A 27,150-nucleotide genomic window follows, 5' to 3' on the forward strand; every position below is an offset into this window, starting at 1 on the left:
GCTGGACACTCCTAGTTCAATACAGCAGTTGAAAATGAAAATGTTCTATCTAATCCCTTGTACCAGAAATAAATAACTTTACTCTTCAGCACAATTCCAGTGTTGCCACAAAATATTGCAACTGGAAGAAAAGACTTTGTACTTTTCTACTGACACCTGTTTTCATTGAACAGAGAGTACAAAAGGTAATCTCAAATAGAACAACAGAAGAAAAACAGTTTTTAACACTATGCCATGCTTGAAAACGCTCGACTGGGATATGTGAAGCAAGATAACTTTTTTGCGGAACTGCGAAGTGTAGCTATTTTTGCGGAGTAACTCCGCGAGGTGCGGAGCAGCTGGCAACCGTGCATCAAAACATTACAATTATTCATGGAAAGCTATAAAAAATAATAACAAAGTTAAAAAAAATGCTTGATTAAGTTTTAAAAAATAAACCAAATGGTCAACTTAAAAAGGGTTTTTTACGTTACTCCAAACCAAATTTGGTGTACATTAGTGGTCAAGATAGAGAGGTGGTCAAGTTACAAAGGTTTTCCTTCATTATATAAGATAGGACTAATTCCGTTCCCGACAAAAGCGGTCAACATAGGCAGGTGGTCAACTTACAAGGGTAGTCAACTTTACAGGTTTTACTGTATTTGAAATTCCAATTGCTTAATTATATATATATATATATATATATATATATATATATATATATATATATATATATGAGATGCAGAATACGCCTGAACACTTGAACTAGGCTTGGAGGAAATTTCTGCAAAAGATATAGGTAAATAAATAGTAATGATAAATTGAGCGACATTTCATTAGATTTTGATGTCATGCAGGGACATATTACTGGGTTATAAAAGACTAGGACCTTAAAAAATTGATGTTTGCTATTTTTGTAACCAGTTAAGTTTTTTACTTTTTGCAGAATGGCTTTTTATATCTGAAATTTGGCTATCAACATTGATTAGGCATATCCAACATATTTAATGTGAATATCATATTAGATTGCTAAATTGTTTCACACAATAAATTCTTTAAATATGTGATCAAAATACAATTTTTGGGATACAATTTATTGTTTTGTATACAGTTGGTTATATATATACACAGTGGAACACATACAGAAAAGTATTTAGTTGAATAATAAATTTTTGAAATAAATACATGGGTAAATACCCATTTTGGGTATTTACCCCTAAAAATAAATATCCGGGTATTTTACATTAGTTGTTGTGCACCACAAAAAATAAAGACTAATGCTGGGAGAAAAGGCATATTTTAAAACAAAAACAAAATGTAAGACACAGTCTCACTTTAAGGAAAACACAGTAATAATGAGTTCAAAGTAACAAAAAAAAAAGTCATTATTTCGAACTTAAAGAATGAATAATAGTTCTGACTTAAAACAAGAAGTATTTGTATTATGCTGCACAGTCTGATGACAAAGTTCTTTCGAAAATTTCATATCTTTGAAGAGCTTAGACAGTTAGAATAGAAGTTTTCCCAGAGGTAGAATATTATTTCAGGGATTCAAAGCAAAACAAGAAAATGGCTTTCTTTAAGATTCAACTATGAAAGCCTTAACAAAATTTTGCATTTCAAGCTCACTCAAAAAAGCTAATATGACTTCGATGCACAACCATGGCAGTAGAGGTAATTTCCGAGACAAAAAAGCGAAGCATTGCCAACACTGACCATTTAGGATTCGTCTCCTTTCAGCCCTCCTTATTTTGAAAGAAAGTAATTCGCCATAATTTGGAAAGTTTAAAGCAGCTTTGTCCACAAGCAAAACACTACGAGCGTTTTCCTTCCTCAGACATCGTGCTACCTTGCTTATATGTCTACAAGAAATATCATGCAGAGAGAGAATACTTTTGTCCAACTTTGTCTGCTTCATCCGCTGTAACTCAGCTTCAAATTCCGAAAGCAGTGATACAAAGTAGGTTATAATATCATTCTCAAGACCCACGTCTTTCCAATCAATACAAATATCTCTCAGAGCACACATCGAAAGAATAATTTTTGCAACATCATTATTTCCTTTATTCAGAGCCACTTTCAAAGGGTACAGCCCTTTATTATTATTCACGCATGGATTCATGTCACAAAACAAAAGCTTCTTGACCACTTCTACATATGAATTTTCTGACGCATAATGCAAAGCAGTCTCTCCATCTTCATCTTTTATGTTGTTTTCGGCATCTGCCGCGGCAAGAACTTCTGCTGCTTTTTGGCTTTGCTCTTTCAAAGCTACATGGAGGGCCGTCTTTCCTGTGTCGTCTTGAAGACGGGTATTAGCACCTGAAGCCAACAGCTTCCTTACAACTTCTTCATAATCGCATTCTGATGCATAATGTAATGCAGTCTTTCCATCCTTATCTTGAATGTTGTTTGTAGAGTCTGCCTCGACAAGCAGTTCTGCTGACATTTTGTTAAATTTTTTCAAAGCTACATGGAGGGCCGTCTTTCCCGTGTCGTCTTGAAGACGGGTATTAGCACCTGAAGCCAACAGCTTCCTTACAACTTCTTCATAATCGCATTCTGATGCATAATGTAATGCAGTCTTTCCATCCTTATCTTGAATGTTGTTTGTAGAGTCTGCCTCGACAAGCAATTCTGCTGCCTCTTCGCTGCGCTCTTTTAAAGCTACATGGAGGGCCGTCTTTCCCGTGTCGTCTTGAAGACGGGTATTAGCACCTGAAGCCAACAGCTTCCTTACAACTTCTTCATAATCCCATTCTGATGCATAATGTAATGCAGTCTTTCCATCCTTATCTTGAATGTTGTTTGTAGAGTCTGCCTCGACAAGCAATTCTGCTGCCTCTTCGCTGCGCTCTTTTAAAGCTACATGGAGGGCCGTCTTTCCCGTGTCGTCTTGAAGACGGGTATTAGCACCTGAAGCCAACAGCTTCCTTACAACTTCTTCATAATCGCGTTTTGATGCATAATGTAATGCAGTCTTTCCATCCTTATCTTGAATGTTGTTTGTAGAGTCTGCCTCGACAAGCAATTCTGCTGCCACTTCGCTGCGCTCTTTTAAAGCTACATGGAGGGCCGTCTTTCCCGCTTCGTCTTGAAGACGGGTATTAGCACCAGAAGCCAACAGCTTCCTTACAACTTCTTTACAACAAAAGCGATCTGATGCATAATGTAATGCAGTCTTTCCATCCTTATCTTGAATGTTGTTTGTAGAGTCTGCCTCGATAAGCAATTCTGCTGCCTCTTTGTTGTGCTCTTTTAAAGCTACGTGGAGGGCCGTCTTTCCCGCTTCGTCTTGAAGACGGGTATTAGCACCAGAAGCCAACAGCTTCCTTACAACTTCTTCATAATCGCATTCTGATGCATAATGTAATGCAGTCTTTCCATCCTTATCTTGAATGTTGTTTGTAGAGTCTGCCTCGATAAGCAATTCTGCTGCCTCTTTGTTGTGCTCTTTTAAAGCTACATGGAGGGCCGTCTTTCCCGCTTCGTCTTGAAGACGGGTATTAGCACCAGAAGCCAACAGCTTCCTTACAACTTCTTCATAATCGCATTCTGATGCATAATGTAATGCAGTCTTTCCATCCTTATCTTGAATGTTGTTTGTAGAGTCTGCCTCGACAAGCAATTCTGCTGCCTCTTCGCTGCGCTCTTTTAAAGCTACATGGAGGGCCGTCTTTCCCGTGTCGTCTTGAAGACGGGTATTAGCACCTGAAGCCAACAGCTTCCTTACAACTTCTTCATAATCGCATTCTGATGCATAATGTAATGCAGTCTTTCCATCCTTATCTTGAATGTTGTTTGTAGAGTCTGCCTCGACAAGCAATTCTGCTGCCTCTTCGCTGCGCTCTTTTAAAGCTACATGGAGGGCCGTCTTTCCCGTGTCGTCTTGAAGACGGGTATTAGCACCTGAAGCCAACAGCTTCCTTACAACTTCTTCATAATCGCATTCTGATGCATAATGTAATGCAGTCTTTCCATCCTTATCTTGAATGTTGTTTGTAGAGTCTGCCTCGACAAGCAATTCTGCTGCCTCTTCGCTGCGCTCTTTTAAAGCTACATGGAGGGCCGTCTTTCCCGTGTCGTCTTGAAGACGGGTATTAGCACCTGAAGCCAACAGCTTCCTTACAACTTCTTCATAATCCCATTCTGATGCATAATGTAGTGCAGTCTTTCCATCCTTATCTTGAATGTTGTTTGTAGAGTCTGCCTCGATAAGCAATTCTGCTGCCTCTTTGTTGTGCTCTTTTAAAGCTACATGGAGGGCCGTCTTTCCCGCTTCGTCTTGAAGACGGGTATTAGCACCAGAAGCCAACAGCTTCCTTACAACTTCTTCATAATCGCATTCTGATGCATAATGTAATGCAGTCTTTCCATCCTTATCTTGAATGTTGTTTGTAGAGTCTGCCTCGACAAGCAATTCTGCTGCCTCTTCGCTGCGCTCTTTTAAAGCTACATGGAGGGCCGTCTTTCCCGTGTCGTCTTGAAGACGGGTATTAGCACCTGAAGCCAACAGCTTCCTTACAACTTCTTCATAATCCCATTCTGATGCATAATGTAATGCAGTCTTTCCATCCTTATCTTGAATGTTGTTTGTAGAGTCTGCCTCGATAAGCAATTCTGCTGCCTCTTTGTTGTGCTCTTTTAAAGCTACATGGAGGGCCGTCTTTCCCGCTTCGTCTTGAAGACGGGTATTAGCACCAGAAGCCAACAGCTTCCTTACAACTTCTTCATAAACGCATTCTGATGCATAATGTAATGCAGTCTTTCCATCCTTATCTTGAATGTTGTTTGTAGAGTCTGCCTCGACAAGCAATTCTGCTGCCTCTTCGCTGCGCTCTTTTAAAGCTACATGGAGGGCCGTCTTTCCCGTGTCGTCTTGAAGACGGGTATTAGCACCTGAAGCCAACAGCTTCCTTACAACTTCTTCATAATCCCATTCTGATGCATAATGTAATGCAGTCTTTCCATCCTTATCTTGAATGTTGTTTGTAGAGTCTGCCTGGACAAGCAATTCTGCTGCATCTTGGCTACGCTCTTTCAAAGCTACATGGAGGGCCGTCTTTCCCGATTTGTCTTGAAGTCGGGTATTAACACCAGCAGCTAAAAGTTTCTTCACAACTTCTATGTATTTCTTTTCTGTTGCATAATGCAAGGCAGTCTTACCATTTTTATCTTGTATGTCATTCTTCGCTTCTGCGTTGGTAAGAACTTTTGCTGTTTCTTCGTAGCTATGTTTCAAAGCTATATGGAGAGCGGTCATGCCCGCTTGCTCTTGCAGGCTCATATCAGCACCGAACAACAAAAGCAGTAATGCTATTTGCTTATTCCCTTGTTCGGCAGCTATGTGTAAGGCTGTCTTTCCGTATTTGTCTTGCACATCTACCAAATGCGTTTCATTCTGAAGAATCTCTTTTAGAGTAATAATATCCCAACAGGAAACGGCATCATGAATCTTTGTTCTTCCGTATGTAAGACTCGAAATTTTATATTTCTTTCTGAAAAGAAAAAAAAAAGCTGTACTATCCGATCAGTATACAATCAAATTTTGTGTTGAACTACTGAAGTAAGGAGACGTTGGGCGTGATTTGCCAAGTGTTCAAGGAAGAAAGCATACCACAACTGCAGTAAGTTTAAAAAAGATGGCCGAGAGAATGTGGAGACCAAGTCCTCCTTATAGACTATCGTCTCATTCGTAAAATCAAACATATTCTGCTTTCACTTCTTCTGTTTACCGGCTTTTGATATTTGTTCCTCATGGGAACTTCTTAATGTGGACCTTAATTATCTAAAACTGTGGCAACTGATAGAGACTATCCGCCAACTTGAATTGATTCTATTTATAAATGAGCTGATGTGTGCCTCACATGACTTCCTTTTACTACATTACCTAATTTTCCTTCCAATTTAATGTCATTTCCCTATTACTGGCAATTTTAATGTGATTAAATAGTTTACTCTCTAAATATCACCAACAATGGCCAAATTGAAACAGATTTTTAAAAAAAATCGCCAAATTTGTCGCCAAGTTAGCGACAAAAGGACTGGCAATATATCGCCAAGTGTCTGCCAAATTACAACATCACTTGAGTTTACATCGAAATTAACAATGATTTCCCTCCAAAAAGGGACAAAAGACCCCCTTGGGAACATCCGAATGCAACCAAAAGGGAAGGTGCACAACTAGACCCCACTAGGAGTCCACATACCAAATTTCAACTTTCTAGGACATGCCGTTCATGAGTTATGTGACATACATACACACATAGGCACGTTCATAGATACGTCACGAGAAAACTGGTTGTAATTTCTCGGGAATCGTCAAAATGGATATTTCGCGTGTCTATACGTTCTTAGGCACTTATCCACATGTGGTCGAGTCGAAAAACCCTCAACATTCATTCGGAGGTGAGCAAAATGGAAATTAAGGTCGATTTTTGAGTGAAAATTTTTTCGCGAATACAATACTTCCTTTTTTGTAAAAGGAAGTAAAACTCTTTAATAAATCCAAAACTAATGTTCTTAACCGAACCTTCAACAGAAATAACTTGGTTGTTTTGCCATTCTTTCAATCTGTAAGCTATCAGGTTGCTAAATTCTATAACGTTTCCAATTCCAGATAATGTGTTCTCTCCTATTAATAAACTTTCATTCTCTTCTCTTTAAGATCCTATTCACCCTCTTAATTGTTGTGGTACTTATAAGACTAACTGTAGTTGTAAACTTGCCTATATTGGACAGACTTGGCGTGCTTTAAAATTTCGCTTGAAAGAGCATTGAAATTAAGTGAAAAAACAAATAAGTCTAGTATAGCTCAATATTCGATTCACTCTTATGATTTTAACTCTCATCAGATTGTTCGAAAATGCCCCAATTCATCAGATCTTTACTTTGGGAATCTTGTCTTATTTTGAGGAAGTTCTAACTTAGTTAATGATCTTAAAGCAGATCCGTAATTTTCCAATGTCTGGCTCTCATATCTTTAACATCGTACTTTCCCCATCCATTTTTTCTGTTTTGCACACATTATTTTTTTTTTCCATTCATTTTTAATTATCTTGTTTTGTTTATTTTTAGCTTTTTGTAATGGGTTGATACACACATCCCCCCCTCCCTTTTCTTATCTTTATTTTTTCTTTTTCCGAAAATTTTTGGTTATTTTATTTCCAGCTGTTTTTTCCTCCATTCAGCTTTTCCTTTCTTGCAGTTCACGGTTATTGACATTTTCTTTTTGTTTTAGCTATGTGGCGTAATCTTTGTCCTATTCAATTATTTCTCTCGGCTTTAATGTGCCTGTGAGAGAGCTCTTGCCCTTTGCTTGCATTCCTATTGGTTCTTTATTGCTTTAGAATTTGTTTGGTTAATTTTTAGTCGCTATTTTTATCTTTTAAGCTGTTTGCTTATCTAGCTCTTGGCTTTTGTCGGATGTCTTTTCATCCATAAGCTAATTACTTTTTGCATTGAAAAAGGTGTTTCTTGTAACACCAAAATGTGTGTCTGCAGTAATCTGCAATTTGTGCTTTTAGACGTTATTCTTACTTTACATTCGAAAATGTTTTTAAAAATTACACAGAGGATTCCATAATCCTTGCCGACGTTTTTGAAAATGTCATTAACCCCAGCTGCACAATGTATTCAGAAACGTTTTTGAAAATTACAGAAAGAGGATTACAAAATATTCGGAAACACTTCTCAAAATTATCGCAAAAGGATTCCGAAATACTCGGAAACGTTTCTGAAAACTTCAGAAAGAGGATTCCAAAACACTCAGAAACGTTTCTGGAAATTACAGAAAGAGGATTCCGAAATACTCTGAAAAGTATTTGAAAGTTTCATGAACCACAGCTGCCTGATATACTAGGAAACTTTTCCGGAACTTATTTTACAGTGTAGTTTTAAAAAAATGTAGGGAGATAGTCGGTAAAAATTAGTAAATAAAAAAAAAAAAGCCAGGTTTGTGAATTTTTATAGCGATTCTCAACGTTGACTCCATTACCCTAAAATTAGTCCCATTCATACTCTTTGACTCCGCAGCTCTGCTTACAAAGTGTAGAAAGACGAAATGTAAGTCCTTACCTGGGGGGTTCTTCAGAATTCAATTCACTGTCGGAACTGCGTTCACCATCCAAACTGCATTCACCATCAACCCTGTCTTCACCATCAGAACTGCATTCACCATCAGAACTGTCTTCACCATCAGAACTGCTATCACTGCTATGAAAATTGCGTTCACTGTCATGAAAACTGAGTTCACTGCCATGAAAACTGAGTTCACTGCCATGAAAACTGAGTTCACTGTCATGAAAACTGCGTTCACTGTCAGACTGAAAAGGAAAAACTATCAATAGTGTCCTTTAAACATATTGTCTAAAAGCATGAAAAGAACAATTTAATTTTGTTTTTTGTTTGTATGGAACAACACATATTCCATTTCCACAAAACTACTGAGCACAGCAAATGAGTTGAGAAACAGAAATAGGCCTGTTCTATTGACTGTTAGGTTATTGAAATTGGGGTGGTGGTGGCCTGATCAGTAAAGGCATTGGACTTGTGACCGCCATCAGAATTTTTTTTTTTTTTTTTTTTTAAAGAAAATTTTTGGAGGAAAGGATTAAATTTTTTTTAACGAGAATAAGGAAGATGCATTAATTATTTTTGACGTACATCTTCCAAATTAAGTAGCCTTGTCTTTTTTCAATGAAAATCACCTTAGACACAGGATGGCGTCAGAGTATGTTGCAAAAAAGGATCTGACTGTTTGATTTCATTTTAATTAAACATGATTTTTTCTGCAACGATTATATTCTGTACGATGAAAACGTGTGACAGGGATGAAAAAGAAATAAAAAATGGATGAAAAAAAATATTTTAAAAATCTATTTTGTTTTTGTAAGAATTTTGACCATCCTGCTCCGGCCTTTCATGGATTTACTAAAACCGGCAAAATTCAATCAGAACTAGGTTTTTAAATAACATTTTTTTGCTCTTAACTAACGATTTTTAATATACAGATTTTCTTTACAAACAAGTTTGAGTTCATGAAGAATTTTTCACTTCATTTTACTTCCATGTTTTGTATCCTTTTTAAAATGGCAGTTTTTTAAATTTATCATTAGATGATTTTTACCAAACTTTCAAAAATGTTGGACTTTGCAGATGGAAGTGGAGCAGTTTAATCTTATGTGAACTATTTTTCATGAACTATTTTCACATTCTTTGATATCTAATACATAAAAGGAAGTTTTCTTTCCATAAAAATTCTCGAATTTGTATGCTCAATAGATGAATCAGTTTGACCATTTCCGGAGAATATCAATCTCTGTATGTGTTTGTGTGTGACAGATTTTTAATGGTATTTAGAGCTTGAAATTCAAAAAAAATTTCAGAAAACGAATCCTCACCATAATTAAAGACCCTCTTAAGTTTTGTTTTTAGGGCTCAATTTCGAAAAAAAAAAATTCACGGCAAAACCGTGAATTCTTTTCTTTAATTGCATTAGTATTGAAATTCATCTGCAATTGAGTTTCTGGAATTTCAATTTCCAAAACTGCCTGTGGAGGGCCCCTCAACTTCTAACAAATATTACCTAAGATCGTCTGAAACTGTCTTTTTAAAGATACAAGTTCGAAACTTTCCCAAGGCTGTCCTTCTCCCCCTTATTCCTCTCTGCAGTTCTCGCAAACAATATTGAAAATAGTGCTAAGTTTCGTTTTTAGGGCTGAAATTCTGAAACATGTCCGGAGAAGATCTTCCGAGAACACTTCCCCCAAACATGATTGCTTTTTTGCAGCTTCAATTTCGAAAAACTGCCAGTCCGTAAGGTTACCAAAGATGCATACAATCGTGTTTTTAGCAATAAAATTTCAAGAAATCCCTACCTCTCCCCTTAACATGCTTAAAGACAATCTACAATTACGTTTTTGGAGATCCGATTTCAAAAAATTGCCGCGGTGGGCAGCGGAACTTCTCTGCCTAACATTACTAAATATCGTTCAAAACTGTTTTTAGACCTAAAATTTCAAAAAAGTTTCAGGGGGCGTCCCTGAACTCCCTTCTCCCTATCGTTACCAAAGGTAGTCAAAAACTGCTATTGGAATTTTGATTTCGAACCTGAGTGACAAAGAAACCCCCCCTCTCTAAACATTACTAAAGACCACCCTCCACCCAAAACTGCGTTCCAGAACAACAATTTCAATAAAAGTGTGTAAGAGAGCTTCCAAACCCCTCCCCCCTCCTAACATCCTCGAAGGTCCGCTAAAATTGCGTTTGGGGAGCTTCAATTTTGAAAAACTGATCGCTACCTAACGGTGACAAAGATGGCTTTCAATCTCGGTTTTTAGCACTTAAATTTAAAAAATTTTCCAGGAAAATCTCCCGAACCTTCTTTACCTAACATAACCGAAGACAATCCAAAAATACGTTTTTGGAGTACAAAATGTCGAAGAATTGCCGTGCGAGGGTCACCAAGTCTTTCCTCTGCCGAACGTTACCAAATATCGTCTAAAACAGCTTCTTAGAACTATAATTTCAAAACACTTTCGGAGGAGGGACCCCGGACCCCCTCCCCCCCAACATTACCAAACCTTTGTCTAAAACTGCGTTGTTGGAGTTTGAATTTCGAAAAATTGCCACGTAAGAGAAACAGAAACCTTTCCTCTCTCTAGCATAACTAAAGGTTGTCTAAAACTGCATTTTTAGAACTACAATTTCGAAAAAGTTCCGAAGCAGAGTCACTCAGCCACCCTTTTCCTGACATAATCGAAGCAATCAGCAATTGTGCTTTTAGAGTTTCAGTTTCAAAAAATTTCCACGCCAAGGTCACAAAGCCTCTCCTCTCCCTAAAATTACCAAAGATCGACAAAAACTGCAAATTCGTAAATTTTCCGGGAGAGAAAACTAAGGAACCATTATTTTTGAGTCAATATTATACTTACGATGGGGGTCGTATTGCTTACATCGAGTAATGATTCCCACGCTAATTAAAATCTGAATTCTCTCTTTCTCTCTGTGTGTGTATTTTAAAATATATTAAGGGGAAAAAGGTGGGATGAGCTTGCTAAAACTCATACCCTTTTCTCTTAGATTTTTTTTATCTCGTGATGGCCCTGAAAAATTGAATGTTATCATTTTAACTGGGGCTTATGCATAAATTACAAATGTTGCAAACACATGCAATAAATAGAACAAATCTGGTAGCCGTGACACTCAAATTTGAAGTTCTGAGCAAGCAGCTAGACTAATTTTAGTATTAGCAGCGATTAGTTGCAAGATCCTAAATTTATTAGAAAAAATTATTCCTTGTACTTTTAATTGGTGTCGTAAATGTAAGCGTTCGTTTTTGCATCTGTTGTAACTTTTCTTTTTTTTTATCTTAAGCAACATTATTTTGTTGAATTGTTTTGATTGATTCATTCACTCATTAAATTATTGCAAATGATGTAAATTTAACTGGGAATGCATGACTTTAAAAAGTGTTATGTTTAACCTAATTTAAAAGCAAGAGAGCTGTGAAATTTGGGGGGGGGGGGGGATTTCGCGCCATTGAGCTTACGAAGGATGGGCAACCCTGTGCTAAAGGGGTGTAATAACATTCTTGAAATCAATATTTAGTAGCCAATAACGACGCCACTTCCTTTCGAAAAAAAATCGTGTTGTCGACGAGAAATTCGCGTCAGCTCTAAAATCCGTTACTCGCGAAAAATTCACGTTATAGCCCTTTCGCGTAAGCCGAATCACGTTGTAGCGGGAGTCGACTGTACTTTACTTCCAGTAACCAGTTAACATAAGAGTTCTAAGAAATAATAAAAAACAGTCTTAAAGACATATCTAATCATGATAAAACTAAAAAGTTTGTATGGAAATAATTTTGAACTAAATTTTCAAGCAATATAATTTAATTATTGTTGCAAGAATAAAAAGTAATAGTGAAAGTATAGAAGTAATGTAGCTTTACTTACGTAAATAATAGACATATTCATGTAAAAAAATGAAACCCTTTAACAACCAGTCATATTGAGCTATTCTCTAATCAAGAATTTAAGTTTTAATTAATGAATACAGTATTTTAACAAAAAAAAAATAATTAAAAGATTTACTTATGTGCACAAGGTAACTCAATTTCAAATGATTTCATTATTTGTTGTAAAAAAAATCTTAGATTACTTTCGTGAAAAACAACATTGAAATGAAAAAAACAATCAATTAATTTCAAAATATGTATGTATATAACTTATTTTTTTAGAAAAAGAATTTTTAAAGTCTGAAAAAACCCTTAGTACTTGTATAATCTGATGCGACAGCGAATAATACAATGGCAAAAAGTTGATTTTGATTTAAGATTCAAATTTTGCAATTAAATTAAAATTGCGAAGTAATAACCCTTAAACTTTTATCAGTATTAATTTAAAAAACAAAGATTTCTTCTTAAATTGTGATTACAGTATGCTATTTACTTTAAGACGACGAGTAAAAGCAAAAATCTAAGGCATAAATGACGGCTTTCTCTTTGCCTGTAGGGTTATTTTATGTAGCATGGAATGTGTGAAAGGAAAATTCAAGCAACATAAACAACTTTACAGACACAGAAGTAATCTGGGAAGTTTATCCCCCCCCCCCACCCCCCTGTGGCTAATAAGTTAAGATTCATTATTTTGACGTTGAGGAAAAAAGATAAACAAATAAGCTGACGGTATATAATTGCCTCATTAATTTTACTTCTTTTTAAACAGATAAATGGTGGAAAATGCGTAGCAAATTAAGGTACTTAATTTTGCAAAGCAACAAAAAGATTTTTTTTATTCACTTGATCAATTTTCCCTGAATTTGTTATTTTTTCGAAATTCCCTGATTTTTCCCTGATTAAAAAATTTCCCCGACTTTTCCCTGATCTCCCTGATCTGTCGCCACCCTGTAAACGTTAACTGAATCTTTACTTTGCCTCTTCGACGAAAGAAAGCAAAATTTCAGAAAATTTCGGAGTTTGAACGGGGCAGAATCGTTGGCCTTCGTGAAGCTGGATTGTCTTATCGTGCAGTAGCCGCTCGTGTGCAGCGTAACAGCAGCACAATCAAGCGTGTTTGTGTTGGGCAATTCAAACTGATAGCTCAATCAAAACCCGAAGTTGAAAGAACTAAAAGCAGGTTTTAAGCTAGCAAACCCAACTGAAAATTTGTGGAATGATCTGCTCGGGAAGAAAGGACATACAGACACATATTTAACAATTAAATAAACATTTTATTAAACAATAAATATGTCAAAACATGGAAATAATAACAAGTGTAAATAAAATTCACAGATTCCCCAACAATTGAATAAAAAATCACCCCAAAAATATCAGCAGGAAACATTTCTTAAAAATAGTATCGTTTAAAGTTCCAGTAAAATTTATATGACTAGATTAATATAAGTACAACCTTGAGTCCAATGCCATAAACAGAATAGTTCATATGAACGAGTTAAAAAGTTCATACCAAACAAGCTATTCCTTCCTTAAAAGTTGGCACAACATGTGAGGGCGCGATCCACCAATTTGGATCCCATATCAAAATTGTCCGTGACCATTCCATGCCACCATGCTAAATTCAGAAAAGAAACCTGTCCTCCTGGACAACAGGAACCATCCGTCCATCTAATGAACATCCAATCCAGCTCTCGAGCGTGGACCTTCCATGGTCCTGTTTGTTAGGCCTTTTCACAGCAAAAAAAAAAACAACTTGATTTAAACTCTCAATTTTAGAGAGAAAATCCCTCACTTAAAAACTCATCTCAAGGCAACAACTGGAACATGCCCGCATTTCTAGCTAGGCTCAACGACAAAACTTCCTACATCTTTTAAAAAGAATCCACTATACTACGTGGAACTCCGGAGCACTCAGCTCCCAGGCACAATCTCAGCACCTCAGAAAAACATCGGACTGCAGTCACAACATAGTAAAACAAGAGGTGAAACAATAAGAGAATGATTGATTGAGAGTTCACACTTAAATAGCGTTCCCTATCTCCCTAAGCGATGGCGTGACGTATATCAAAAAGCATGCATAAATTACATTGAAGAAACAACTCAACACAGTTTACAGTTTAAAACTAAATTTTTTAAAATTGTTTCCCACATGCATACAGCAAGAATCTACTCAACATCTTTCCTATGACGTCACATCATCGTGGCGGGTCAACAAACGCATGCTACGCATGCAGGGAATGTTGGCTCTGGGGAACGATTCGAGCGCCGGTAAAATAGCGGGATGACTTTCAAAGTTCGAAAAAAGAAGGAAGTAAGTTCTGGAAACTTTTCTAATCCTTCTAAAACTTTAGGAATTTCTCCAAGAAAAAAAAATAATGGCTCTAGGCCAACAGTTTGGAAGCAGAGGACGGACAGCTTGGAAATCCGGGAGTGGACCCCGAAATGCGACGTCAGCTCGCGATGACAGACACCTGGTGCGTATGGCGCTGACGGACCGCACAGCTTCTTCTAAACAATTGGCAGCACAGTGGTCAACAGCTACAGGTGTTTCATTGTGTGCTTCATCAATTCGGAGACGTCTGATGCAGCGTAAGCTTCACGCAAGGATTCCTTTATACAAGATTCTTCTCACGCAAAACCATCGCCGCCTGCGGCTACAATGGGCCAATGTGCATAGGAGCTGGCGTGCTGATTGGCAGCAGGTCGTCTTTTCTGACGAATCCCACTTCAATTTGTGGCACCATGATAGCCGAATTCACGTCAGGCACTATGCCGGTGAACGGCACTTTCCGGAGAGCATTATCGAACGCCACAGTGGACGAACACTCGGAGTTATGGTCTGGGGTGCCATAGCATATCATGGACGATCACAATTGCTACGAATTGTGGGCAATTTGAACAGTACCCGATACATAAATGAAGTTTTACAGCCCCAAGCTATTTCTTTCCTGCAAGGATTGCCAGGGGCTGCATTCCAGCATGATAATGATCGTCCACGTGTCGCCAGGACTGTCAAATCCTACCTTGATTCGCAGCAGGTACAGCTTCTTCCTTGGCCTGCATATTCCCCGGATATGTCACCGATTGAACATGTGTGGGATTTCGTTGGGCGGCGTCTCGCTCGTGATCCTCGTCCTGTTGCTTCGACAGACGAACTTTGGTTGCGCATACAAACGATATGGAATACTCTTCCGTAGGCAGATATTCAAACTCTGTGTTACTCCATGCCGAGTCGTGTAGCAGCTCTTATTGCGGCCCATGGTGGCCACTAAAAATACTAATTTCTATCTCTTTTTATTGTTTGCTTGGTTTGAAAATGTAATCATTTTTTTGTACCATTACCACTCAACTGTGTATTAAATTTCATTTAACTATGATGCTTCCTTCATGGTGTTGCAATTTTCACAAACAGGAGTGTACGTGTCGTGTAAACATTAGTGAACACGTTCATATATGAGTAGATACATGCATACACGTGCCTACTCAAGTATATACATATATACACGAGTATATAAGCATGTATACGTGATTACCTACATGAGTGTATACGTGTCTACACGAGTATATACTTGTCACGTGCATGAACGGTATATACACGTGTAATCTAACATCATATGCGTGTATGCACTTGTATCTCTAGTATATACGTGCATACCTGAGTATATACGTGTACAATAGACGTATACACGCATATATAAGTGTACATACACACATACGAGTATACACGAGTTAATTCGTGGATACATCCATTGCGTGTTTACGTGTCTACTCTCTCTCTCTCTATATATATTATATATATATATATATATATATAGTGAAGCACGAGTATTTTTTATATGTATGTATACGTGCAAACACGATTATATACCGTACAGTTAGGTGTATACAACTGTACATGCATGTACGAGGGCTGTTCAATAAGTAATAAGACTAAATTAACAAAAAATACAGAACAACTTTAATCGTCGTTATTTACATGATTTTTTTAAGAATAACTTCTGCAGGACTAAATGCATTTATTCCAACATTCTGTCCACTTCTTAAGAAGTTGTGAACGTTAAGTTCGTGAGAGCTATATCAAAACCGCCTCAGAAGAGTACAGACATGCTTCGCTGATTTCAAATTGTTTGCCTCGTAATGGTTCCTTAAGTTGAGGAAACAGCCAGAACTGACAGATGTAAAATAATTCTGAGATTCTCCTAGATAATAATAGCAGCAGTGTTAATCATTGTCTCTGTGATGGACGTTGAAGATTGTCCCTCACGTTCAATACCTTCCATATCCTGCCTGCCTTCCTTAAAAGCTTTATGCCTGCAAAATGTACGGACTCTAAGCATTGCTTCATCATTGAAAACTTCACGTATCATATCAAAGATCTCCGATGCTGATTTTTTCTGACGAAAACCAACTTTAATCGCATAACTTTGTTCTAACGATGCTTCCATTTTGACAAATGGCTGCGTCTTGTAGGCGCTTGCCAACAGGCTTTAATTAAAACAGGTGATACTCAAGAACACGAGTCTGTACACGCCAACTATTGGTATATTTTGTTAATACAGACAACAGACAATTCTCATGCCAGAGGAATTAACGTTCCGATGAGTGGTTTCGCGGCAGTAAAATTAGTCTTATTTCTTATTAAACAGCCTACGTATACACGAGTATATAAGCTTATGTGTGCCTACAAAGTGAATCCAAGCTCTAAAAAAATCTAAGGGGTGTGAGAGGGGAGGATAAGAAGCAAAGAATTTTAAGGAACTTACGTTCACTGACGCGCTACATGCACACAAAGCCAGAAACTGATGGATGCGAAACAAATCACAAATTTGTTACACAAAGATGATTTTACCCAACATTTTAGTTTTTAAGAAATATTTAGAGCAGTTGTTAAAAGTTACAGCCTGTAGTAGCTCTAATACAAGCATCGCAACAAAGGCGCAGCGACTGATGAAAGTTTTTCAAAAGTATCGTCAAGATCGGACTGGCTATGTGGGCATTTGAGTAAATGCCTGGTGCGCAGCTTCAAAAGGCGCCGGTCGACCATCGTCGTTTTTCTTATGGAAAATTTTATTGTAATAATTTTTATCAGTTGAGAAATGAAGAATTTTTTTTTTTTTGCTTGCAATAGAAAATATCGGAATGGGAAAAAAGCTATTTTTAGACTTCCCGTAATTTATTTCCGGGGGATTATGGGGGGGGATATTATTATCGGGACGGAGGAGGCGTAGAGAAGAGATGGCCCTAGGGCAGAGGGTTTAACTTCCCTTCACACCACTCACATTACAACGTAGATCTTGCAAATGAGACACATCTGTTTTTTATTCATCAGCAGAAAATTACCCTGCTTTAGCAATATACAGTACTCAACAGTCAACTCACATAGAACATCTTATTTGTTTCCAAAAGTGCTTCGAGGCCCCGCCCTGTCTATGTCGGAAGATGTTTGCTTAAGGCCCTTCTGCAGAACGCCGTGTTTTGAGATTTCCAGTGTCCGCACAAACAGGGGCGGCAAATAGGGGGAGCAAGAGGGGGCGGTTGCACCCCCAAATATTTTGCGCAGAATATTAAGAAATCAGGAAATTTAATTTACCTAACGCGCAAATCAGTGATCATATGCAATAGGAAGTTAAAAAAAAAATCTGCAGACGATCTTTAGTAAAAGTTGATGAAACTAGAGACCTGTCCAGCCACGAGCAAGTGTTTTTCGCTATTTGGATAAAAACTTTGAAATTCATGAATCATTTTCAGAACTTTCATAATAAAAAAAAATGGATGGAGAATAAGTTTGTTTCAACTAAAGAAGAAATTTCCTCGTATGGTTAAAATGCCTCATACTTGTAAGTGCAGTGTTAAGATGATGCTTCTGCTTCTAATGTGAAAGGGCAGTGCAGTGTGACTGGCCCGATTTTTACGAGAAGTTTCTTAGTATTTTGAGTTCATTGTTGCGCTCATATTTTAAATATAAGTTCAGTTAGTGAGTGAACATTGATTCCTCCTGTTAAGAGGCATATTTGAGCAGTTCAATACACTGTATACTTTCATGGAAACTTCTTACAAAAGACACGCTATTTTTGAAAAAAATTCGTGCATCAACATATACTTTTGCTGGGTGAGGTACAAAATGTTCTTCAAAAGTTAAAGCTAGAACTCTTGATTGAGCTCCTATTATTAAGAGCTTCTTGTTAATTTGGATTTATTGGACATATTTGAAAAAAATAAATAAAAAAGTGACAAAAATCCACATGATGATGCAAAGTCAAATGATCGACTCAATATTTTGTATCAAATAATAGATTCATTCAGTTTCTAATGAAATTAACACAAGATTTAGTGGTAAATCTAAGTTCAATATTATATGTGCAGGTTATTGAACAAGATAAATAAAATATTTCTGTTACAAGTAAAAGTTGTTGAACGAAGCAAAAAGAATTCTTTTGCGAAGAGCCAGTGTAATTCAATGATGAAAAATGAAGACTAGAGCACAAATTTTAAATTTGCGTGGTTTTTTTTTTTTTTTTTTTTTTTTAAGAAAAAAAATTTTAAAGATGAGTTTTCTAACATAACTTTGTAGCTTCAATTATGTTTTCACCGATTCCAATCAACTCAGCTAACTGTGAAAGATCATTTTCGTGTCTCAGAAGGTTAGAGATTTTTTTTTTTTTTTTTTGGTGCATGATGGGACAAGTAAGACTTTCATCTTCAGCTATACAGCCAAGAGCATGCCACTGTATATTGACGGAATATAGTACCAAGATTTCCTCTTCTTCTGGATTCCAAAAATCGTGCATTAAAAATTTACTTTAGAAACGGTAGTATCAAGATCTTTTATGTTATAGTTGACTATAAAATAAATTAAAAGTGTGGATATTAAAATTTGAATTTCTTTAATGACTTTACTTAAAAAAAATGTACTCGCATTTTATTCCACACTGAGAAAATTCATGTTTAAAAAACTCGACCCCCCAAATGAAATGTTGAAATGTCGCCCCTGCGCACAAAATAATGTTTCGTTTTAGCTCTGTGTGGACACATCTTTTACATCGGGGAAAAAGAATAATTTTCCAAAAAACTATTTTGTCCACTTTTTCCCTTAGAAATGTATAATGAAATCAGTTGATCCGTATACGGCTTCCATTCATCCAACATGGTGCAAAACGCTATTTTTTTTTTCATAAACTTGACCAACACAAAGTCATTAAGGACTATGTGATTGGTAATTTGAATTGAAAAATAAAAATAATTTGTGAAATGATAGAATTCCTTGCAAATTGATTTTTCACCTTTCAATAAGCAAACTTATTTAGTAAAAAAAAAGGCTTAAAAACGTGCAAAAAACACACAAAATCCTTTCTAAATGTATCCATAATTTTTATAAAGCAATTGATAAAGAATAAAATCCCAAAATTTAATATGAGAAATAAAAAAATATAATTTTATAAAGGAACTTATCACTTCGCAAGAATCAGTCACTTATTTTGTAAATGAAACTTAATACAGTGCCCGCCACTAATAAAATCACTGGATTATGAAATAAGCCGCTTTATGGAATCAAATCTGGAAGAACAGAATCCTTTCTATATCGAAACATGTTAGGTATATCCTTTAATAAAATCATCCTCGCAGTTTTATAAAATCAAACTTTTGGAGATTATATGTTAATAATTCTCTGAATAGAACTAGGATTTTATTTTTTCTTTCAAGGATTTAAAATATTGCTGCACTAATAAAATAACAAATTCCACATAAACAAAAACGGAAAAAAAGGGTGAAGGTTGTGCGTTTTTTTTTCCTTGGGAAGTTGAATGAAAAAAAAAAAGAAGAATGAAGCAGTCTCAAAAGAATTGTTTCAGAGTCATATATTTAGTTGGTGCTGCCTGTTTCCACTTCGCAGAACTGTTTCGACATGCAGCCCTGCTCACTGACCACTGAGTCAATATGTTCGTGCTCATTCAGCTATCTACAGGGGTTGACAGTTCATTTTTACAATTGAGTTAAAATTATTAGCTAGCAAGTCGTGACGACTTGTGAAAGTTTAGTTCAAAATTTTGAATAAGTATGACAAGCTTCCTAAATGTAGTTAGTGTGATGCTGCAATTAAATTTGGGATTTCTCAATCTTTACTTTCAAATTCTCTTATTCAAACAACAACAAGTCAATATTTTAAGACCCTTGTGAAATTTTAAAAATGTACCTTATGCAAGTTAAAATGTCAACTGTATTATGCAACTGAACTAAAATAATGCAATACAACTCAACTAAAAATAAAATACAGCTAATCGTAATTTCTTTCTTTTTAAGAGTATTTATACTTAAAAACCTTTTATTTTTTTCAATGCATGAGTGCCAGTTTATAAAATCAGCCGCTTTATAAAATCAAATGTCCTCAGCACGAATGTGATTTTTATAAGCGGCGGGCACTGTATATGAAAAAAAAAGGACAGAAAATCATACTTATCAAAATTAATCTAAGAAAGGCAAATAACATAAAATATATCAGGGGTTCTCAAACTGGGTGGCGTGGCACCCCGGGGGTGCCGTAGGAAGAGGCGAGGGGTGCCGCAAAGTGTCCATGTTACTGATATACTATTACATATTGAAAGTGCAAAATAAGCTCATATAGACAAATAAGGTCATCCTCCCATTGTTTGATTTAGTATGGTAAAAATTAGCTAGATCTCAACTTCATTGTCATCAGAAAAATTAACTGAGAGATGATAAAAGTTTTATCAACAAGCAATTTTTAATTACCAGACAACAATGTAGCAAACGTTATTTCAGAAGAGACATGTCAAAACTACCTGATCTTATTTTTTGATATCTTTTGTTTCTACATGGATCACTGTACATTACTAGTTTGAAAAAATGTTATTAAGTGTTCTTGCAGCCTAATTTATGTAGTTGACAAATTCAAAAAGAAAAATGTCCTTGTATGCCATCATTTTTTCTTGTGATTAAATAACCTAGGTAAGTACATTGTGGGTCAATAAGATCATATTCACTTTATTTTCACTCCAGTGCCTTTATAATAAGACCCCAGAGTATCAGATGAAGGGTATGATCTTATGCTGTATGTGCAGAAATTAATATATATATATATATTAATATATATATATATATATATATATATGTATATATATATATTATTTGCCCCGAATGTGTCGATTGACCTTAAGTTTCCTTTCTGTTTAAGTAAATATGAAATTTTTGGTAATGCTTTTGAGGTTTTCAAAATGTGTTTTAATGTTCATGTTTTTATGCTGGCTTTTTTTTTTTTTTCCCTCAATTCTTTTTAGTTTGATGATAGTTTTTTGGCAATATTTTTTTTTTCGTCTTCAACTTGGCATGAAGTAATCCTTGCCCACAGAGTTTTCCTTATAAGGAACCCGTGTTTCACCCCTATAAATCGTCTTTGTTAAAACTGCTAAGAAACAAAATGAAAACTTCAATTTCCCCTTGGTTTCATTGTGTTCTTAGTTTTCATGAGTCATCTCGTAAATATGCAGAAGCTGGATCCAATTCAAATATAAGTGAGCAATATACCAGTTTATGAACCTTAAGGTCGCCTCATTTGGCGCACTTACCTTAAATAATAGAAATAGACTGGGATGTTGTGAGAAAGTTCTAAATATTTAAAGGGTACCGCAAATCAAAAAAGTTTGAGAACCCCTGAAATATATTATAACTAACTTCTTATTTTTTTTCACTCAAAGCTGAAAAGGATTAGTGTGGGCATGTGTCCACAGAAGTCCCATCCCCATGTGTCCACTCTAACCCCATAGAGCATTTTTTTTTCTTTTAAGCCTTTTAATTATTAATCAAAATTATACACTGCAGAACTGAATATCAAAACATATATTTAATACATTTATCTACAATATATCTCTTCTTTTACTTGAAATAATTAAAATAGTCCACTCTAATAATTAAGAGAAAATCCAAAATTTACTTTTCCACCATGAATACCTTCTTTTGTAAATTGCTACTAATCTATCAAGTGTTTTCTCAGGAAAATACACATGGAAGTGCATCTTGATGTTGTCATTATGAATAAATTAACAGAAAAATTTTATTTAAAAAAAAAAAAAAAAAACAGAATTATTCCAGATGTCTACACTAGCCCCCTTCCCCTCAATTGAAATATTTTTTTTTGTCATTTTTATACACTATTATATATCTTCCCATAACAGTGAAATCCATTAAGGCAAAATGCTTATTTTTTTTTTTTTTTTAACTTATCCTATTCTTGTAAGCTGGCATTTTTTGCCTTCTGATATTACTTGCCTAACTTACTGTTATGCTAATCATAAAGTTTGCAATATAAAGGGACATTTTAATGCTCTGTGACACATATGTGATAATTTTGATATTTATTTAGTTTTACTTATGGCATTAATAATATTAAAGTGAGACTGGGGACAGTTGATCCCATTTTTTGTTGGAGCTTATAAAGTAAGAAATAACACCGTCGAAAAAGCACAAATTGCAGATTATTGCAGACGTGTTTTGGCATTACATGGAATGCCTTTTTCAATGCAAAAAGTAATAAGCTTATGGATGAAAAGACATCCGACAAAAGCCAAGAGCAGATAAGCGTACAGCTTAAATGATAAAAATAGCCAATTAGCCAGACACCAATGAGAAAATTATAAACCAATAAGTAACCAACAGGAATGCAAACAAAGACCAAGAGCTCTCTCTGAGGTACAGTAAAACCGAAAGAAAGAATTCAATTGGACAAAGATTAAGCCAAAGCTTAAACAAAAAGAAAATGTCACTAACCGTGAACCCCAAGAAAGGAAAAGCTGAATGGAAGAGAAAAACACCAGGAAATAAACATTTTCAGAAAAGGGAGAAATAAAGACTAATAGAAGAAAAGGAGGGGGAGGGGGGTGTCAACCATGACAAAAAAGTAAAAAAGAAACAAAGCAAGATAGATAAAACTGAATGGAAGAATAAATAAGTATGCAATATAGAAAAAAAGGATGGGAAAAGGACAGTGTTAAAGATATGAGAGCCAGACATTGGAAAAATATGAAACTGCTTTAAGATAATTAACTAAGTTCCTCAAAATATAGAAAGATTCCCATAAGTCAAGATCTGATGAATTGAGGCATTTTTGGATAATCTGATAAGATCTTGGTGTCTGGCTAATCCGCTATTTTTACCGTTTAAGCTGTACGCTTATCTGCTCTTGGCTTTTGTCGGATGTCTTTTCATCCATAAGCTCATTACTTTTTGCATTGAAAAAGGCGTTCCCTGCAACGCCGAAACACGTGTCAGCAGTACTTTTTTGACGTTGTCATTTCTTACTTTACTGTTCAGCACAAAGTTATTTATTTATCTTATCACTTTTGTTTGATTCAATGAAGCGTCAAAGGTTACATCTTGAGAACAGTCCCCCCCCCTCAAAATGCTATACCGTTTTTAATATTTATATAATAGAATTAAATATTATTTTTAAGAAAAGCCAAAACTTGGTAAAATAATCAAGCATTCTTTGTGTACAGAGACTTGATCCCAGTCTGCAGGAGACTTGATCCAGGGAGAAAAAGAGTGCTTATATGTATTTTCGCTTAGTGCTTATATGTAAATGCAAGTCAAACATTTATTATTGTGACATGGTTATTATTTACTCATTAACCCCCTTGCAGTTGGACAGTCCCAGAATTGGGTCATTCCATATCAAATCGATCAAAAAAGTAAGATTTTCAAGTTGATCCCTTCCGATTTTTCTAAAATTTTATACAGGGGTAGTGTTTGGTAATAAAAGTAAAAACCCAAATTTTTAGATTTTTAATACAAATATTCTTTGATAGGGGGTCATTACAAAAAGTCGAATTTTGGTAGACGGAGTAGCTTTTGAACACACATAACTTTTGTTCTAATTGAACTACATGCAAAAACTTGATACCATTTTAAAGCTCTTAAAACGTGCTTTAAGATGAAACAAAAATGCAATCTTAAATTTTGAAGGTCATTCAAAATTACCTTTGACCTTGAATATTTCCAAAAGTTATAATTTTAAATATCTGAAAAAAAATATATTTTGTATTAAAGGTCAAGACTCAGAAAATTTCCAAGTGGCCAGTGGTCACTTGGAAAAGTGGTGGCCACTAAGACCCAAAAAACTTAGTGGCCACCATTGTCACCGAGTTTTGAAGTAAAAACTGGAGGGGGGATTTTACTACTTTCATAAAAAACAAATAATTACAACTTTACAGAGTACATTTTAAAAGCTATAAACATACATTGGAAAATTTAAGGTAGGTTTTTAATTCTTTTTTTCAAAATAAATAGATAAACAAACTAATGAGAAGTTGCCAGGAAACTGCATTTTAGATGAAATAGTTGTAGTTTATCATAAAGTCTCTGAAGAAGTGAGGATCAAATACAATTGCTGATAAAATTTCACTTTTATAGAAAATAACACATTAAAAAAAAACATAATTTCTGGCCATTTCTATGTTATTTTCAGAAGTTTTCATTGAGATAGGCATCCAATTCTGTCTTTGAAAACTTAGCCAATTAATAGTCTTGTCTACTTCCATCTTGCGAATGACCAAACATGGCGACTGAACGAAAAATTTAAGATAATAGGCTTTTGAATTTGTTGCATAAAAGTAATCATAAATAATTTTAAACCCTCAAAGTGCTAATTTAGATAAAAGAGTTAGTTTTTAGCACATTCACAACCAAAGCCATAAGGATAAAACAATATTCTGAAGATAAAATTTAAAAGGATTTTTTTTTTTTTTTTTCATTTTTTCAAGAAAATACAGTAGATCAGTCTCAAAAATCCGAGTCCCGAAAGTTCCAGGTTCTGCTTAATCCGAGGTACTTATTTATATTTTAAGTTATTTTTTTTTAGTAGCTCAAAATTTGATTTTCATTAAAATCTGAAACTAGAAATATTTTTGCTGCTGTAAAACTTATATCCTACGTACAGTGTATGATAAAAATACCTTGAGAGGCTGGTTATGTTTTGGTTGCCTTTCCCACACAAATGCGAACGGATTCCGAGGAAAAAATAAGTTAACATTCGTTTAGACGCAACTAAAAGGAAACTTATATTGAAATTTGAGTAATAAATTTTCGTGAAAACAATTGTTCCTTTTCTTTATGCAAGGAAGTAAAAGGTACTCCTCCATATGTCTTCTGAGTCGTGTAAATTTTAAACCTGGAAGAATTTTCCGGATACTCCGAGGTGAGGCGATTCCCAATTACCTCAGATTTTCGAGACTCCATTGCAGTTAATAATCCAGGGGGGAAAACACGGCACAGTTTGCAGAATGTTCAATAGTTTGCATTGAATTGCAATAGACATCCAATTCTGTTTTTGCAAACTTAGGCACTTAAAGAATCCTGTCTACTTCCATCTTCTTAGAAGTGATCAAATATAGCATCTGCGCTAAAAATTAAGATTTAGGTTTTTGGATTTGTAACATAAAAATTATTATTCAATAAAAACTCTTCATTAAACATCAATTTAATTGAACAAATATAGCTTTTAGCACATTAGTATCCAATGCAATTAGGATAAGATGAAATTTTAAATACAAACTGCTTCATTTCTCGGGGGAAGCAAGCCGAGCGCAATCTTTTTCGGCCACTAGAGGGCGCCTGTGATGCAGGGAGTGTTTTTTGCTGCTAATTTGATAAGTGTTTTTTTACTATAATTTTTCATTATTACTGTCTAGTTTTAGGTTTTTTTACTTCACTTTATCATGTAATTTAGTTTTATTGTGTTTTGGGGGCTCATTTTTGCTGTTATTGTATTCTTGAAGTGTTTTTGCATTTTTTGGAGCTAAGCCTAACATGTGGTGATCTCCTGGTTTTTGATCTTGTGTGCTTTATTGGGTGTAGCAACTCTGTTTATTTACTGCTGTTTTTAGTATTTATTCTGTGTTTTTTTGCATTTTTATCTTACTGTTTTGCCTTTTGGAACATATTCACTGAGTAGAAATGGGTGTTATATGCATTATGAAAGAGGTAAAGAGTGGGAAGGGGGACAGGTGGATCTCTTGTGATTTATGTCATATGTTCTGCCTGTATAAGGGGGAAAATGAGTCTGTTTTTGAAGAGGATTATATTTGCACTAAATGTGCTGAACTCTCAGACTTAAGACTTAAGATGCTAGTTTTGGAAGCCCAGTTAGCATTAGGGTGTAAGCCAGTTGTAGAGGGTATAAATGTTCCAGAGATTCAGGGGGAAGTTTCAAATGAGGAGTTAGATTGGGAAACTAAGGGTGTAATTTTGGGGGACTCTATGGTAAGGGAGGTGGGTAACACAGTTGGGAGAGTAAAGCGTAAGGTGGCTAGGTGTTGTTTACCAGGGGCTCGGGTAAAAGACGTTAATATGGTTGCTGAAAAGAAGGGAGTATTGAATAAGGAGGACATGGTTACTTTGTGGGTGGGAACAAATGATGTAGGCCACAGTAAAAATGAGGAGTTTTCTAGGGAATGGGAATCCCTGTTGGATAAAGCAACCAGCTTTTCGACGAATGTCCAAGTGGTTGGTTTGCTTCCCAGGTATGGAGTGCATAGGAGCTGGCTAAATCAACATGCGAGGTGTATGAACTTGCTACTGAAGTCAATTTGCGAAAAGCGCAGTATCAGGTTCATTGATGTATGGAGTCACTATAAACGGGATTGGATTGCTAGGGATGGCCTGCATCTGAGCTCTACAGGGGTCAAAATGGTTAGTGGATTAATTTTAAGGGCTTCAGAGTCAAAAAACTAAGTTGGAATGGGGGGCATGGTTCAAGCACCAGGTATCGAGAGAATGAAATGATTTTGGGTATTGCTAGAAATGGAAATAATGTGACAAACAAGAGTAGTAATGTTAACAATTGTAATTTAGGAAATTTCAGGGTGTTAAATAAAAGCAACTTAGGCATGCTTAAAGTTTTCTATACCAATGCTCGCAGTATTAGGAACAAGATGGATGAATTGAAAAGCATAGTTATGGATGAGAAGTTGGATGTTATCGGAATTACAGAGACATGGGCTACCGAATCTGATGCAGAGTTATTACATATTGCTGGGTATAATTTATTCAGACAGGATAGAGTAGGTAAAAGAGGTGGTGGGGTTTTATTTTATGTTAGAGACAATTTTATTTGCAATGAATTGGTCATAAATGATAAGCCTACTGATATTGATATGGTTTGGCTGGAGTTGATGAGCAGTAAGGGCAAAAAGCTACGCTTTGGA

General features: G+C 35.7%; 1 protein-coding gene across 1 annotated transcript in view; it reads right to left on the bottom strand.

Moving 5' to 3' along the window:
* The window catches only part of LOC129219173 (serine/threonine-protein phosphatase 6 regulatory ankyrin repeat subunit A-like), a 42,803-nt gene that overhangs the window by 9,028 nt on the left and 6,625 nt on the right, over positions 1–27,150 (bottom strand). The window contains exons 2-3 of the mRNA XM_054853493.1: positions 8,056–8,303; positions 1,873–5,477 (exon numbers count right to left, since the gene is read on the bottom strand). Of these exons, the coding sequence (XP_054709468.1) occupies positions 1,873–5,477; positions 8,056–8,303 (3,853 nt within the window). The remainder of the gene's footprint in view (positions 1–1,872; positions 5,478–8,055; positions 8,304–27,150) is intronic.

Source organism: Uloborus diversus, chromosome 3 (genome assembly GCF_026930045.1).
Source record: "Uloborus diversus isolate 005 chromosome 3, Udiv.v.3.1, whole genome shotgun sequence".
In the NCBI taxonomy this organism is placed as follows: Eukaryota; Metazoa; Arthropoda; class Arachnida; order Araneae; family Uloboridae; genus Uloborus; species Uloborus diversus.